At 38.2% G+C, this 18,299-nt stretch overlaps 1 protein-coding gene across 1 annotated transcript; it reads right to left on the minus strand.

Annotated features, from left to right (window-relative positions):
- Positions 1 to 2,385: 2,385 nt before the first annotated feature.
- LOC124285376 lies at positions 2,386 to 16,663 on the minus strand. The gene is made up of 6 exons (XM_046721604.1): positions 16,248 to 16,663; positions 14,944 to 15,031; positions 14,230 to 14,429; positions 13,316 to 13,398; positions 3,192 to 3,390; positions 2,386 to 2,834 (listed from the first exon to the last, which is right to left on the minus strand). Exons 1-6 carry the CDS (start codon positions 16,578 to 16,580, stop codon positions 2,715 to 2,717), a joined length of 1,023 nt encoding a protein of 340 aa, XP_046577560.1. The 5' UTR covers positions 16,581 to 16,663; the 3' UTR covers positions 2,386 to 2,714.
- Positions 16,664 to 18,299: the final 1,636 nt, after the last annotated feature.

An 18,299-nucleotide genomic window follows, 5' to 3' on the forward strand; every position in this document is an offset into this window, starting at 1 on the left:
TGTAAAAAGACTTTATTTGGTTTTCTTAAAATATTAAGTAAGCTAGGTAGTACTTCATAATATTTGATATAACAATAGATACTATTTTATTCTATGGTGATGAGATCTGGGGATTCTGTCAGAATGATTATATTTAATCTGTTCATACATTGGCATGCAAACGGTTTTTAGGCATTAAGACCTCTACACCTACTTATATAGCTCGTGGTGAATGTGGGCGGTATCCCCTATATATCCTAGCATACAAAAAGGTAAAAAAGTATTGGTTAAGTTATTATGTAAGTCTGGTTCTCGCCACCCCATTACATGATCATTATAAAGTTAATTGGGCTTCGAAGTGTCGATATCTGTTTTGGTTTCGTGTAGGAACGGCAATTTGTATAGTTTCCTGCCTCGTTTTTATCTGAATTTGTGAGACGGCTTAAATGTATAATTCACGAACAGAATTAGTATAGTTCACTTCAAAATGATAGCAAATCTATGTCGTATTCTTACTTCAACATATCATTTTCCAAGGAATTGTATATAAATGAAATTAACATTAAGTTTAGAACAGCACTTGCTCAGTTTAGATGTTTTTCACATCAGTTACGTATTGAAACTGAAAGGTATTATAAAATAAATAGACATGATAGACTATGTTTACAGTGCGATGAAGGTTATATTGAGGATGGATACCATTTTCTTCTCGTGTGGTCAAAATTTAAACAGCTCTGCTTGATCGATTTATCTTAAACCTATTGTACCAATCCATGTAAAGCTAAATTTAAATTCCTCATGTCATCATCAGATTGTAAACTTATCAGTAATTTAGCCAGCTTTATTCACCATGCAATGTATCTAAGATGTTAAAATAATTAATGTGTCCTGTACACACCATGTTTTCCCATGTACAATGTAACCTATGTAGTTCTGGGCCCCGTTTCACAAAGCTATCGTAGCGCTACGACTGTCGTAAGTCTATGCTTCAGTATAGGAGGTACGATTACTATGGAAAAGGTTACGAGATCTTAGGCTTACGAGAGCTTTGGGAAACGGTGTCCTGGGTCGATGGCCTGCACTTCTGTTAATTAAGAATTGAAGAAGAGTATTAGCCATACCTTCCAGTTACCAAGTTCACTTTCTTGACCGCCCCAAGCCAACTCGCCAAAATGTATTCATTCATATTTCACCTCTCTAATCTCTTTACATGTTTTCGTTTTTCATTCTAAAGAAAACATAAGGTAATTTACCCAAAGTTAAGGTAAGTTTGAACACATTCAACCTTGGTGTTCACTATCTCGAAAGAAAACATCTCCGTTCGCCTTGATGATCCAAGTTATGAAGTGTTGCTCTCGGGTAGATCGTTCAAGACATCAACTAGGATCAGGCTAAAACGGCCCCATTGCCAAACGGCCCAAATTTTGCTTGGCTAAAACGGCCCCTGTGCAAAACGGCCCCGATGTTGCTAAGTGAAAACAGCCAGAGATTGCTTGAAATGACCCCGTACAATTGCAAAAATAGACGTGAAATATATTTGAGCATTTACATTGACATGTAACATATATTGAAAACAGAAAAAAGTCCTAAAAATACTCTCCTTGCGGCACACACAGCAGTACCATTAACGTGCTTGACCATGTATTTGTTTTCAATTTTAGTTTAATATGAAGTTACATAATGGGTATTAAATAGAATAACGACACAGACAATAAACTTCCAATGGTTCTTTCTGTAATTGCTTGACACCCTCTCTATTTATTGCAAACGTGTTAAGCGAGGGCACCCTCCTGAGTGTCGAAACAAGATCGCGGGAAAAGATCGTTTTAACACGAAATATGACAACCTCATCAGCAAACAACACTTTCTTCTTAGAAATAGTTGTTTTAGGCCTTCATTTAGAGTTTAGGCTTTAATGCATCAGTATTTTTTCAGTTATCGTCGAAAAATCAAACTGTACATTTCATATGCAGTTGTGTTGAAACTGTCCATTGCTTTGAATGTTTACGTTGAAGTAACTGTCCATTTATTGCATGGATTTTAGAGCATGGTTTTTCCGGACGGTCTTATTGCAAACCACACAGCGTTGGGTCATTATGAATGTACAGTAACCATCTATCCCCATCAATAAATACTGTATATCATTGACACAGAGAACACTATGCCATAGTCTTGAGTTCATAGACTTGTATTTTATAATATTCATTTATGTACTATTGCTAATGTTTGTCAAAACACCAGCGCTGTCAGGATTCACTCGACAGAGTATAACTGCTACTTCAATGTTGTTTTAATGACTGTATGTGTGACTTCATGGTATGGATGTGTTTTTAACAATTTAAATTCTGATTCTGAAATCTAATGTTTTATTTGTCAAACTTAAATTCTAGTGAATATTGTTAGACGATCTGTACATTATTCAGTTCGTTTGATTCATATCTTCCACATGTATTATTGGCCTCATGGTCAGTTAAACAGAAGAAAATCATGATGAAAATGTCAAAGTTAATTAATTTAATAAGTAATTGAAAAATATGCGTTTTGATCTATCATTTATGACTAAGGACACACATTGAAATAAAACTGATTATTTTGGGGCCATTTTGGCAAATATGGGGCCGTTTTAACTTGGGGCCGTTTAGTCATGGGGCCATTTCAGCCAAAACATTTGGGGCCGTTTTAGCCAATTTGGGGCCGTTTCCACTTGGGGCCGTTCTGCCGTGGGGCCGTTTCAGCTATAACCCCATCAACTCGATCATACTAACAGAGACGTCAATCACAATGGCAAATTTGTCAGGCTTTTCCCCAGGGTCTCTCTCCGTGAAGTTGTGAATGCTGACACCATCGATTACTAACTGAAATAAACCGGCCATAACTTAATTTAACTGTTTTACCCAACATCGTATACAAAGTGTCAACTAGTTCTATAATTTGTTTTCTCGGGTATGTATTCGTTCTTATAACAAAGATAACCATTCTAAATATATACTATGCATTATGTTTCACACTGATAAACAAATAGTCAAACACTGAAACATGAAATGAAACTGTTCTCGGTTTACCTTCACTGATATAAATTCCGTAATACACTGGTTTGCAATTTACATTCCATGTATAGATCCTCTATTGTCTACAGTCTGTAGTTGTATATGCAACTGATATTTTAACCATGTATATATCATCAGTGTTTTTCGTATCCATTCCATACCTACCCTGAAAACTCCATGCAGGAGGGTTATTTGAATATCCATTGTTTTTCCAACAGCCAGTGTTAGGTCGAAATGTAACGGACTTCCCCAATTACCATCCTTCCGTGTGTTGATAACGGCCACGTTACTTTGCCCATTATAGTCTAAGCGAAACTCTAAGAAGAATATTAAGTCAGCTTGTTTCAAAATCTGGATAGCCCATCTGCAAATGAATGATAAATGAAATGAATCAGTTCATATTTGTACACTAGTTCAACGACTTAATATAACAAATTTCGTTAATGATGAATGTGAATGTTATATGGTATACCATATCTAAAGATTTGTTGAAGACTGATAATGATTTATTTTGGAAATGTATACTTACCCCCCGAAAGCTCTAAATATGCTACAGAGGATATGTACCCTGTTCTGGAGCAATCAGTTTTACATATGCAAAGTAAAAGTTATTACCTTTTGCTTATGGGAGACTTTAACGCAAGGACAAGTAATCTGAAGGACGTTTGTACTATAGACAAAGATATCATTGAAGAACTTGATATTGATATTGATAAAATGAATGATATTTATGAAACTGAGAATATCCTTTGCACAGCCTCCCTTCCATCGCCGTAAAAACCCCAACACAGTTCGACAACGTTTACGTTTTCACGGGATCAGACCACGACGTCCCGCCAAACGGCCTATCCTGACACAACGCCATCGACAAGCTCGCCGAATGTGGTGCCGAAATCATGTCCGCAGACCCTTGTTTTGGTGGAGAAATGTTGTTTTTACAGTTGAGTCCAGGTTTAACATTTCCCATAGTGATGGACTTCAACGTGCCTAAAGACGCGTGGGAGAACGTTATGCACAGGCCTGTGTCTTGGTGAGTGAGTGAGTGAGTTAGAATTTAACGTCACCTCGGCAATATTTCAGCCATATAGTGACGAGAAATGTTTTACATAAACAATAAATTAAAGTTGCTAAATAATCAGTCATCGAACCACTGTAAAATAACTAGAGTATCACAGATGGAGTCTAAAACTAGCATGAACATGTAAAACTATTTTATTTACGAAGACAATACAATATAAAAACGGGCTATAGATCGCCAACAACTGAAGGTAGATCACCATACTAGGAACCATGGGGACTTACATTACTTTTGCTACCTGCATGGACCCTAGCTGGATTTACACCATCCCTTCAGCTGTTGGCGATTGTAGGAAATTTAGCCACAAATTAAAATGACAAGAATACTACGTTTAAAAACACAGGGCGTGAAAAATTTACCTTGAAAGTTTTTGGGACTTACGTACCCTCTCAGGAGGACAATAATTTTACGCTACTTCAACCCCCCTTCGAGGATACAGCCACTAACAACCTAAGCTGATAATCTACACTACCAATCATTAAAACACATCTATCTACAGAACATATTTATCAAAATTCATTAATGAAATCAATTTCTTTTAAAAAAGCAAGAATTTAATGAAGATGAACAGAATTAAAAAGATCCTTAACAGTTTTAACATTGAAATATTTATCCCTTATGATGGAGAATTCAACACAGTCAAGCAGGAGATGCTTGACTGTGACTCTATCATCACAAGGGATACAAAACGGAGGATCTTCACCTTTTAACAAATATTTGTGAGTGTACCTTGTATAGCCAATACGACATCGTCGCAAGATGACCTCTTCAAATCTGGACTCACAACCCAAGTAGGTGTAACCAATATAGGGTTTTATTTCATGTAATTTATTAATACCTACTTGGGTGTCCCACTTCTTCTGCATCAGATCGCGGATGTAAATTCTAATGCTAGCTTTGTAATCAGAGTAAGGAATAAAAAGTGGTGTCACAAATTTGTTGAGTGCTGCCTTAGCAGCAAGATCGGCCATTGTATTCCCAGAAATGCCAACGTGGCTGGGTAACCAACAAAAGACGATGTCGCATTGGCCAGTAGCAAGCTCATTATACAATTCAATAATCTCTATTAAAAGTGGATGTTTACAAGAAAGATTTTTAAAAGCCTGGAGACACGAAAAAGAATCGAAAAATATTATGTATTCTTTATATTTACGGTGTTTATTAATATATTGAAGAGCTGTTAATATGGCCTTAGCTTCTCCTGTGAAAATAGAGCTGTTGTTTGGTAGTCGAGAAGATATTGTTCGGGATCCAATGACAGTGGCACATGCCACCGTGCCACCATCCTTGGACCCATCTGTAAATAAGGATTTGTATGTATTATATTTATTTTTTAATTGATTATATTCTTGTTTGTATTGCAATTCATTAGTGTCAGATTTCTTAAACTTTGTCAGAGTGAGGTCAACTCCAGGCCTCACCAATTGCCAAGGAGGAGAAGAAAGAAGACGAGAAGGAGATATATTTCCCAGCTCAATGCCGGCAGCAGTAATGAATGGCCTAATTCTTAGCCCTAGAGGCGGAACAAGAGAAGGTTTCTTGTTATACAAATCGTCATAAAGAGAATTAAAGACACATTTATAAACAGGGTTAGACTCGTTAGCATGTAGTTTTGTAATATATTGTAAAGCTTATTTGATACGGCGTTGATTAAGTGATGGCTCATCAGCCTCGACGTAGAGACTGTCAACAGGAGAAGTTCTGAAAGACCCAATACAAAGTCGGAGGCATTGGTGGTGGACAGAATCAAGTAATTTTAGGTTGCTCTTGCAAGCTCCACCATATACGATGGAGCCGTAATCAAGTTTGGACCGGACCAATGATCGGTATAAATGTAGGAGGGTAGCTTGATCCCCTCCCCACTTTGAATTGGAAACAACTTTTAACAAATCCAGTGCCTTCAGGCATTTATGTTTTAGGGATTTAATATGCGGAAGAAAAGTTAAATGGGAGTCGAAAATAATACCCAAGAACTTGGCCTCCTTGACAACCTTGATGGGTGTACCATTGAGAAATAGTTCTGGGTCTTTATGAGGTTTGTATTTACGGCAGAAATGTATACAATTAGTTTTTGATTTAGAAAATTTAAAGCCGTTTTCAAGACACCATTTATGTATTTTTGTTTAAACACAACTGCAGTTGCCGTTCAATAGTATGCATATTCTTACCGCGACAAGAAATGTTAAAATCATCCACAAAAAGTGATCCATCAATTGAATCATTTAAAACCTTGGATAAACTGTTGATCTTAATACTAAATAAAGTGACAGACAAAATACTACCTTGCGGGACGCCCTGTCCTGATTGTAATGGTCAGACAGGGTTGAACCCACTCGGACTTGAAAGTGCCTGTCTCTTAAAAACCGTGATATAAAAAGAGGTAAACGACCCCTTAACCAAAATCATGTAAATCCTTTAAAATGCCATGCTTCCAGGTAGTATCGTATGCTTTCTCGAGGTCAAAGAATATCGATACAGCATGTTGTTTATTTACTATAGCATTTTTAACAAAGGATTCTAAGCGTAGCAAATGATCTATGGTACTACGATTTTTCCTGAAACCACATTGAATATTGGTTATAAGGTTATTGGTTTCAAGACACCATGTTAATCTATTGTTTACCATTCGTTCCATGGTTTTACAGACACAACTCGTTAAAGAGATTGGTCTGTAATTATACGGATCAGTATGATCCCGGCCAGGTTTTGGAATGGGGACTACAATGGCATTACGCCAGGAAGTCGGGAAATTCCCTGAAGTCCATATTGTATCAAAAACATGTAGCAGCGTTTCCAGACATGATTCTGGTAAATGCTTCAAGAGCTGATAATGGATATCATCAGCCCCTGTTGCTGTATCATGAGCTTGCTCAAGGGCAGTGTGGAGCTCATGTAATGAAAATAATTCATTATAGTCTTCGCCATTATCCGACGTAAAATTAAGTCGCTTCTTCTCCTGTTGTTTCTGGTATGTTTGAAATTCAGGGACGTAATTGGACGAAGAAGAATGTTTGGCGAGAGTTTCACCGTGCTTATTCGCAATATCAACCTTATCCGTCAATAAATTGTCACCATCCTTCAAATGGTGGACAGTAGATTTTGAGCCTTTGCCTTTTATTCGTTGAATCATGTTCCACACCTTTGACATTGGTGTGCGAGAATTAATTTTGGAAACATAGTTTCGCCGAGACTGACGCTTATTTTGTTTAAATGCGCGTCGAGCCTTGGCATTTAAAATTTTAACTTTATCTAAATTATGGACTGTAGGATGTCGGCGAAAATATTTTTCTGCCTTCTTCCTATTCTTTCTGGCCTGTTTACAGTCATTAGTAAACCATGGTTTACGAATATGTGGAATTGCAGAGGACTTAGGTATAGTTTCATCAGCAATAGTCTTCAGTGTATCAGAGAATAACTGAATTAGATCTAGAGCATTGTAAAAGAATTCAGATTTCAAGTTGTCAGTACACAGTGTTTGAAATAATGGCTAGTTGGCCTTACTATAATTCCACCTTGTGGCAGGTGGATCAACATTCGGGTTTATAGCTGGAAGTATTGTGGGAAAATGGTCACTTCCACACAGGTCATCGTGGACTGACCATTCAAATTCGTTATAAATATTGGGATCTGTAAGAGACAGATCAAGTGCAGAATAAGTTCCAAATCCAGGATGTAAATAAGTGGTTGATCCATCATTAAATATGCATAAATTATTATTAGAAATGAAGTCTTCGAGGATTTTCCCTTTATTGTTAGTATCGGTACTTCCCCACAAAGGGTTGTGTCCGTTAAGATCACCCATGATAATACAGGGTTCGGGAAGCTGATCGAAGAGATCCTGAAGATCGGAGTGCTGAAGAGCCGAAGATGGAGAAATGTATAGTGAGCAAAGCGTGAATGTTATTTGTTAAGAAAGGCGGAGAGCAACAGCCTGAAGATTGCTTTTAAGAGGGACAGGGCTATGAATCACGCCCTGCCTCACCAAAATTGAAGCGCCACCAGTGGCTTTCTCACCTGGGCGTGAAAAATGAAAGGAATTGTACTGACGAAAATCAAATTTATCTGTACTTTTCAGGTATGTCTCCTGTAAACTAAAGGCCGATGGTTTAAAATCTTGTGATAATAATTGTAGATCATTAAAATTGGTCTTAAGGCCTCTGCAATTCCATTGTAGTAGATCAGGATTCTGTCTCATGGTGGTTCTATTGGTGATCTCTCACGAGAACGTGAGGAAGAACGCCTATGTTTGTGTTTCGAAGGTGGAGATACCTCCATCTCCAGGGGTTAAAAGGAGTTGTGAACCTCCATTGTTACAGGCGTCTCTACAGTAGAGGGAGTTTTTGATGTTTGCATCCGATTGAAGCGGTTCCGGTGAGCTTTCGACACTGCAACATTTTCCTCAACATTTACACCTGTCTGAGCAATCGTTTGCTCTGATTGGCTGACAGTCTGAGAGGCTGATGTCACAGTGGTCTGGCTATTACAAGTAGTTTGCACAGAGATAGGATGTTTGGATTTAGTCCAAGTCAAATCGGTTTGGCATGAAACCGACACTGATGTGGTTTTTCTGGAGACAGGAGCTGAATAACTAACTGTCGAAGATGGCTCCGACTGCATTTGATGTACTTGTTTTTTTGCCTCAAATAAGGAAATATTGTTTTCATATTTCAACTTCAGGATTTTTGATTGAATCTGCCATTCAGGGCAGGCTTTTGAAGATGAAACATGATCACTGCCGCAGTTTACACATTTAGGATCTTTGCTGCAGTCAGCATTTTCATGATCCTCACTGCAACGATGACAACGATGAATATTTCGGCAGGATTTTGAGCCATGTCCAAACGTCTGACATGTATAACACGGAGTGGAGTGGTGATATACACCTCCACTCCGATATTGAAATAACCAGCATTGATTGATTTAGGGACTGTGCTCAATGAAAACGTAAACAGATACGTGTTGCTTGGAACAGTTCTACCATCTTGTTTCTTGACTGTGAAGCGCTTTACAGACGTGACATGTTGATCTTTAAGTTCGTCAACGATTTCCTCCACTGACATGTCCGACAAACAATGGGCTCTGTCCCGAACAATGCCTCTGCTAGAATTGAGTGTTTTATGTTCAGTGACCTTAACGCTGACATTTGCAAATTGTTGTTGTTGTAACAAATTAATTGATTGTTGTTTCCTTGCACATTCTACAAGGAGCTGACCACCTCGGAGACACGAGACGATTTTGACTTCTCCACATATAGATTGGATAGTCTTGGAAATCAAAAAAGGATTTAATTTGAGGGGTTCACCATTTGTAGCCTCAATGACTATAAATTTTGACAAGTTGTCCTGTTGTTTTGGAACTGAAATATCTTCAGCCTCCAGACGCCTTTTCTTGTCATTTCTAGCGGAACCAGAATGTATTTGACTCATGATGTATCGAAAATTTTCAGCACCCCTGCTCCCCACCCGCCACCGAGTGTCAACAAGGACAGTGTCTATCTGCAGCGGATATCCAGCATGCAAACACCAGGGATACAAGGGTGATATACTCCAGTAAATACGACATAAATAGCTATATTTGTCTACCAAATATAATGTCAGGCTGGTTCGGCTCTAACAGAAACTTGGAGACATACAGAATTTAGAGGTCATAATCACCAGATTGGCCCATGAGCCACCGCCTTCTGGCATAGGACTCTAGGCAATTTAATATAGCAATCATTTGTATATGCCAAATCAAAAATGACCAATACCCAACAATTAAATGTGCAAAAAATGATTTCTATGCACAGGGCATGGCGTGACCAGCCGATTGATAGAATCGGGACGATTCTACCACCCGTCTAGGTGAAGTAGGGGCCAAAGTGGTGTGTTTGGCAAAAGGAACACGGTTCCAGGAACCTATTGCCCTCAACCACCAGAATCCCGTCCTCCACCGACACAGGGGCGCAACCCACGGCAAACGGGTTGGTGGACCAAATATACCCCCGGGTCCACAACGCGGGGTCGAAGAGCGCTTAGCGTTACCTAGCACCCACCACGAGGAGGTGGCTCTTCACGGGTGTCACCTGTGTCTTCGAGAGGAATCGCTTTGGTGGTGGTTCCGTCAACACCACAACGTTGACTTACTGCCTTGGCCTGCAAATTCACCGGATCTCTCCCCGATAGAGCATGTTTGGGACGAGATGGATCGACGTCTACGCAGTCTTCCTCATCCGCCAGATAACGTCCTTGACCTTGCAACAGAACTTGAGAGAATCTGGCGTGACATCCCACAAGCCTGCCTTGCACGTTTGATAGGCTCTATGCGTCGTCGATGCACTGCTGTTCTCAATGCCGATGGTGGACATACCCGTTATTTTGCTTGTGACATGGTCGTTTGACCCCTGTCCCGCTTGTGGACTCGTGACGTCATTGTGATTGACTTTTCAATTGAAATGGTCTCATGATCCCTCCATTAAAGTTTATATGTACCTTTGACATTGTTATCGTACTTATCAAGTGGGATAATATTTTGACAATGCACAGTTTCTTTATGTGGCTAGTATATGTAAAAACACCAATATGTTCATTTGTGATGGCAGATTAGATAAAGATAAAGAAGTTGGCAAAGTCACTTGTAAGGATTCAAGTTTAGTTTACTATGTCCTATTGTCATCATTATGCCTTCCACTTTTTAGAGATTTTGAGATTACTGAATTTTCAGCCCTTTACTCAGATATCCACTCTCCAATCATGTTCTCATTGAACTTAGGTTTCAATGATGTCAATAATGTCTCCAGATTGTCACACATATTGCAATCGACAACAGGTCACAATCACACACCACGTGCAATCAATGAATTTGCCTCTGGAGTAGCGAATCTGCTTGGCGATGCTGCGCGTGCCGAATTCGGTGTGAATATTACCGGAAGCATGGTTGATGGGCTCTATCAGACCCATCTACAAAGGAAAGGGAGATAAATCTGACCCAAACGCATATCGACCAATTACATTACTCCGCTGTTTCGGTAAACTGTTCACAAGTATTCTGATTAACAGACTTAACACCTTTCTTGAAATAAATAAGATATTATCCCCTGCCTAGGCGGGTTTTAGGAATGATCACTCAACAAATGATAACATCGTTGTAATGAATATGCTCAACCAATTATTCAAAACTAGTAAAAAAAAATTGTTCTGTGCTTTAATTGGCTTTTCAAACGCATTTGATAAATACATGTATGGAGGGTTGGGCTCTGGCATAAGCTACTCAACAATAGAATTAATGGCAGATTTTTAACTCTTGTTCAAAATATGTATGCTAATATCAAATCTTGTGTTCTATCAAACAATAATATGTCGGATTACTTCCTATGCTTCTCTGGCGTGCGCCAAGGTAAAAACCTTTCCCCTCTTTTGTTCTGTTTATTCATAAATGACGTTGATGGATTCCTTACTAATGCTGGATGTACATCTGTGAGTCTTCGTAACTTCCCAGATATTGATATGAACCTATGTATATCATTTATGATACTACTTTATGTAGATGACACAGTCCTTTTTGCTGACTCAGCTCCTGAATTTCAACGCACTCTTAACTCATTCCATGCATATTGTAACATGTGGCATCTGGAAGTAAATCTAGATAAAACAAAGGTACTTATATTTGGGAGCGGTCCAGCAAAATACTCTAAGCTAAAGTACCATTATGGAAATACTTTGATTGACATTGTAGATGATTACATTTATCTTGGAGTGAAAATTCAATAAAGCAATAAAAAAACCCTTTCAGACAGCGCATCTAAAGCTATGTTTAGTCTTTTGAAAAAATCAAGAAACTTTAATACACCTATAGATTGTTTACTGAAAGAATTTGATGTTATGATTTCACCGATTTTGCTTCATGGTTGTGAAACATGGGCATAGGAAGATTTACAAGTCATTGAGAAGACTGATATGAGATTTCTTTAATTAGCCATTGATTTACGCAACTCTACCCCAAATTATATGGTATATGGAGAGCTAGGAGAGTTCCCCTTTATATAATAGCCGCTACAAAGGGTAATCTGTTACTGGTATAAGCTACATTCTGTTGGAACTACTCCAAAACTATCAAAATTGATTTATAATCATGCACTTATCCAAGGCGTTAGAGAAATTGAATGTGATATTTGGATCAAATATGTAAAAGGTATTCTTGATATCCTATATATTTCATAACCCCATAAATGTTTCATGCCAATGGTTAACTTATCATGTAGAATCAACCCTGAAAGACCAATTTTACCAAAATTGGAAAGTTGACATAGAAAATAGCCCTAAAGGTTTCTATTACAAATATATTTAAAATCTCCCGATTTTAGAAAGCTATATCCTCCTGCCGGCTTATGTACATATAACAATGTTAAAATACAGAACCTGTAACCATATCCTACCTGTTGAAGTTAGCCGTTGGCATGGCATTGATCGTGAAAACAGAACCTGCAATCTCTGTAAATCACCTGCTGTAGCAGATGAATTTCATTACTTACTTAAATGCCAAGCTTTTATTGAACAAAGAAAGAAATACATTCCCGTTAAATACTTATATTTCCCTAATCTAATGACTTATCAAAACCTATTTTTGAAGCAAAATCTTGCACAATCACAAAATTTAGCAAAATACCTAAACTTAGTTGATAAAAGTGTGAAAAAGACTAAATGATTATATTGTAAACTTTAACTGTGTTGTATTTATATTGTAAAAATAGTTGTACGTTCTGCCATCTTGCCTTTATGTATATGTATTGTAAAGGTTTTATCATGTTTTTCTTGTACTACCAAAAGTTGTTGTTTTTATATAGAATAAAAGAATTTGAGTTGAGTTTGAGTTAATGGTAAAACAAGAAATGTCCAGCAAAATGACAGCAATGTCCATAAATCTGCTTTTCAAACTCTTGCCATCATGACAATGAATGCACTCACCCATTGCTGTATTTACATACATAACAGGTTAGTTACTTAACCGTTTAGTTACTTTGGTGCTTGTAGTTACCTGTTGTATTGCCAAACATTTTCGTACCTGGACCATTCGTTGATTATTCATTGTTCATTTGTGGTCATCTTTTGAATTTACAAAAATAGTTTCTTTTCACTTATGACAAGATCTACAGATGAGGTTTGAAATAAATAACTAAATGTGCAAAATATTGTGAAACATTACGACTTTAGCAAATACAGTCAACATTCTTTACCTTGTAGCTGCTGTTGCTTTCCCCTTGATTGTCAGCTGGAACTTGCTTGGAGGACCACACGGAAATGAATACTTGTCTTGAATCTGCAAGAGACATACCACCACATTTCATAATTAAATTATGTCATTGGTACAGAGTTTGTCGTGTATGATTGCTAGTGTGGGGCTAAGGCTGATTAAATTGAACAAATGACAAATGGTAGAAATTATCGGAATCACTCGGCCTGGAAGAGTAGAATTCAGACTGTTTTGCTGCTATTTGGCAAGCCACATTAAGACAAGTCAAGTCATGAAGCTTGACCAGTCAGGTATCAATCGCTCACTCGAGAAACAGTTTGGAAGCGATGTGTGGCCAAAGTGAAGGACGAGATAGAACGAAGATACTGGTTACGTGATGGCCTGCATCAAGCTACCGTTCCTCCTATAGTGGCGACAGTAGGTAACATCACAGGCGATTCTGATTATGAGATTGATAATATGAGCGAGGCTGAATGTGACCCGTGACATATTGAGATGACCCCTACTAGCCAGGAAGCAACCGGCGCTGTTCCGCCAGCCGTCTGTCACCCCTTGGTGTGAAGCGTGAAAATAGAACAATATATCATGATAGTTTCTTGGACAACTGTTTCCGTGATCGATCATAAAACGTCAGATTTCATATCCTGTTGGGTACAGAGGTTTTCAGGACAAAGTGTTTCAATTATGTAGTGTGAACTTATCCCTATTTCGAGTTATTTAATCATTAATCGTTCATATTTGAACCCAAACGGACTGTGTGTATGCTGCTGGGTACCAGTCTAACCCGGAATACGCTCTTGGAGGTGGTAGAGCTGGGGATGGATGGTGTGTAGTCTGTGTTTTTATACCAGAACTAAAATGTGTATCCTAAAATACACAGACGAAATATTTTCTTACCGGATCGTGCCACCTGTACTGTCCACAAAGACCGGCTAAACTCTCCCACGCTCCAGATGACTGACAGGTGCTGATGACTTTGTTGTAGCAGGTTCTGAAGTCCGGGTCACAGGAGTAGGTCGCCACCGCTCCCAGGTAGTGACCGTCATACGTGGTGTTGGCGCCCCTCACATCCGGGGGATGACCACACCCTTGGAACTCTTCACAAAATAAGTCATATAGCTTGAAAATTAGAATGTACGTCAATATGTCATTAATCGTAGTTTTGAAAAACAATGACTCACCATGTACGTATTCCACCTGATATCAGCTTGACTGGAAATCTAAGTGGCAAAACACCAAGGCCTGAAGGGAATGATTTTCCAATAGCATTCCGAAGTTTTCATCACTCCAAGAATGATGATATAGGCGCAGAACAGCACAAGGAATTGTTCACACTCAACCTTTAGATTCTATGAAATATTGTGGCCTTACCATTCCTCTTAAGTTTAGCATCTTTACATTGCATCTGTGTGTTATCTCAGCACCTGCGTCTCTGGTAATGTTGTTCTAGTGCACAAAATTACTTACTTACTTATGTCAGTAAATAAATCGGGAACGCAATACAGCAACCAGTCCAAATCATGTACAGTATTTCCAACTGGGATTATGCAAGACAGCCTTCCTATATGCACCTGCTAAAGGTAGTTGAGGAATAGGAATAACATCGGTTACCTGGAGCACACCTTGCAAGACCAAGTCGAGTTACTTCACAGCCGGTGTTATTGTGACATGTGATTTGAGCGCATCGTCCAGAGAGAGACTAGAAAGAAAAGAGTTCATACACAAAATTTATTGACGTTCAAAAAGTTGTTGGTTTTGGGTTGTGGACATGTATATAAATCCAATGAACTGACACACCTCAACCTTCAAACATCGAAAAATGTTGTTTAATTCTGCCTTTGACAGCAATTTTTCAAGTACACATCGAACAAGAGAAATGGTTGGGACCAGACATCCAGTGAACGACATCATGAGCATCTGTCTACGTAACTGTTGCATAACTGATGTGATTGTAAGAAATGTATTGACCATGTCACTGAGACTTATCCCTTGATCCCTTTACGTTGCTGAAGATTCAGTTCGATCCCGCAATTCACGGGTCCATGCCGACACATAAAGCATAATTCTGTTGCTGAACTCACGACATCTTGCTTTCTCAAGGCGCCTTGTTGCTGAACTCACGATATCTTGCTTTTCTCAAGGCAAATATATACGCTTCCATGTTTGCAATGAAAGCAACAAAACCCTATCCATATAAAAAATAACATCTGATGAAACAGAAACGATTCTAAAATCCTGACTATATCATGAGCATGTGTTTATGAATCACTATCGACTAGGTGTTCACAAAAGGTGAGTGTATTCTGTCTCACGCTGGTACACGTCTTATACATATGCGAAGGCCAGTCAACTGCACAACTGAATATGTTCAGGAACATATGGTTAAAGCATAGGGAATTGCATCTCATATCATTTTTGTCACTTTTGCATCAACATTTTAATGTCCACCACATATCTACCATATAACGTTTTTAAACATTTACTGATGCTTTGTTTGTTGTTTATTGCTGCATTCAGCAATATTCCAGCCCTTATATGTTATACCCTTGATCGAACAACTACTGAAGGAAAATCGTGTGACGTTCTTTGAATTCCTGATAGAAAGAGCTTGTTCGATTGTTCAATGCTCTGAAATGTAAATACCGAAGTTGGAATATATCGGAAATAGTGACAATTCAAAAGTTGAAATCATTCCTGCTGCCTTGTTGAGTTATTTTTCGTACATTTGATGTTCTTTGCATACATCTAAATATGAACACATGAATGAGTGAGTTATGATTAGAGTCACATCGGCAGTGAAGGACAAATATTAGATATCTTTTTATAACTTACAGGCACTGGGAAACTTTGATAAATGTTGACGACATTCAGGACAGGGTGGCCTCTAATTAATGAAAAAGTCAACCAATGCCTACCTTTGGCCAGTGTTGAATATCACTGAAGAGAAATCCCCTTCTGTTAACAACGTTAGCAGTATCACTATCACTACTGTCACTGTATAGTAGGCAGGTGCGTGTTTTCTTCTCAAATCCAAAGGACAGACATGCTGAGGACATCAGACATTCTGATGCACAGGTGTAGAGAGACTGACTCCAGAACTTTCTGAACACCTGGTGTTCCATGTACTTGTCACGCTGAACTACAGAATCCACATCCAAACAGCTGTCACCACTGACTAACTTCATGATTCCAAATATTAGGAAAACACATTTGCAATAGTAAGACCACATTTTCACAGCCAGGATCATCAACTGTCAAGCTGTTACTGGCACTCCTTATGTACACTAAGCTAGTGTGACACTGCCAATAGCAACGCCTGTTAATGGCATGCATTAAGTGTATAAACCTTTAAGACGGGAACATCAGTATGGGAAATACATGTTTGGCATGTTTTCCTCTACAGCAATCAATATACTGAAAAACATATCATATTTCTTGTGATTCGGTTGCATTTAGTTTAAATTCCTGGGCTCTCAAGAACGCAAGTGTTTGAGAACATACGCAAGAATGCACATGCAGGATAAAAGATTCTTTAAGCTTAAAAGTGTTTTATAAACAGAAATCGAAAATGATTTCTTTAAAGCACTTTCGTGAAATCAATCCGTGTTAACGATAATACATTAAAATTAATTGTCAAAAACTTAAAACGTAAAGATACAATTTATTGTAATTGTTGCGAACATTAGAGACAAAACACACTTCCATAAGAAAAGTCCATTTTATTGCAAACCAATTTAATTTTACGACAGCAATACAGAAATAGCCATACGGCCACCTTAGGCACATTCCGTACTGCATGGCAGCCGAATCTACTTTTTCCCATGTTCGGCAATACTCGGATACGTCCGTAAGCATCGAAATTTAGACATTATTTGGATCATGGGTATTATTATTCATCCATGTCTATGATCAGGGACCAGTATTTAGTTTTTTTAGTATGTTTGCCAGTAATGAATTCGTAAAAGCATTTGAGTTATTTGAAAATTGCTTAATTTCTGTGGCAGTATTTCAGCCATATCGTGACTATGAAAGTGGTAAATTTGTAAATGTATACATGAAATAGAAACAAGCTTATATACGTACCTGTCTGCAAAGGACAGTAAAAGAATTAGATCTAGAATATCACAGTTAGAGATTCAAAACTAGCAGGCGACTTAAAAGTAGATACAAATCAGGACATTGTATTATAAAAACAGACTATAGATCACCAACAACTGATGGTAGATCACGATACTAGGGACCATGGGGAATAAACAGTGTCTTTACTACCTGCATGGACCCTAGTTGGATTTACAACATAAATACAGGCTATAGATCACCAACAACTGAAAGTAGATCACCGTACTAGGGACCATGGGGACTAACTGTGCCTTTGCTACCTGCATGGACCCTAGTTGGATTTACACCATCACTTCAGATGTTAGTAATGTTGACGATCGAGCTATAAATTAAAATAACATATATACTGCAGTTAAAAATAAGAGTAAGATTATATATACTTGAATTGTTTTCCACTTACGTGCCATCTCAGGAGGACAATAATTTTAACCCCCTTCGAGGATACAGCCTCTGACCATCTAAGTTCCAACTTAAACTTACCAACTATCAACTATCTACACTATATCAAAAGTTATCAATTAATTCAAGTTCTTTTAAAAATCGAAGGATTAAATGAGCAGCAACATGATTAAAAAGATCCTTCATTGTTTTTACATCAAAATATTTTCCCTTGTGATGGAAAAATCAATACAGTCAAGCAAGACATGCTTGACCGTGATTCTTTCATCACAAGGGATGCAGAATGGAGGATCTTAACAAATACTCATCAGTATACCTGCTGTGGCCAAATTTGACCTATTCAAATCTGGACTTAATTGAATGTAATTTATTGATACCTACTTGAGTATCCCACTTCTTTTGCATAAGCTGGCGGATGTACGATCTAATGACAGCTTTGTAATCAGAGT

Source organism: Haliotis rubra, unplaced genomic scaffold (genome assembly GCF_003918875.1).
Source record: "Haliotis rubra isolate DU_JTF1 unplaced genomic scaffold, ASM391887v1 Scf11, whole genome shotgun sequence".
Classification (NCBI taxonomy): Eukaryota; Metazoa; Mollusca; class Gastropoda; order Lepetellida; family Haliotidae; genus Haliotis; species Haliotis rubra.

What these genes read in the sequence shown, in the direction of transcription:
- LOC124285376 (XM_046721604.1), bottom strand. Translation starts at nt 16,580, where the DNA reads ATGATCCTGGCTGTGAAAATGTGGTCTTACTATTGCAAATGTGTTTTC. An exon ending in AAAGCAACAGCAGCTACAAG is followed by an intron (nt 3,391 to 13,315) that starts GTAAAGAATGTT and finishes ATTCATTTGCAG; the next exon opens with ATGGGCTATCCAGATTTTGA. An exon ending in TCCTGCATGGAGTTTTCAGG is followed by an intron (nt 2,835 to 3,191) that starts GTAGGTATGGAA and finishes GGTTTATTTCAG; the next exon opens with TTAGTAATCGATGGTGTCAG.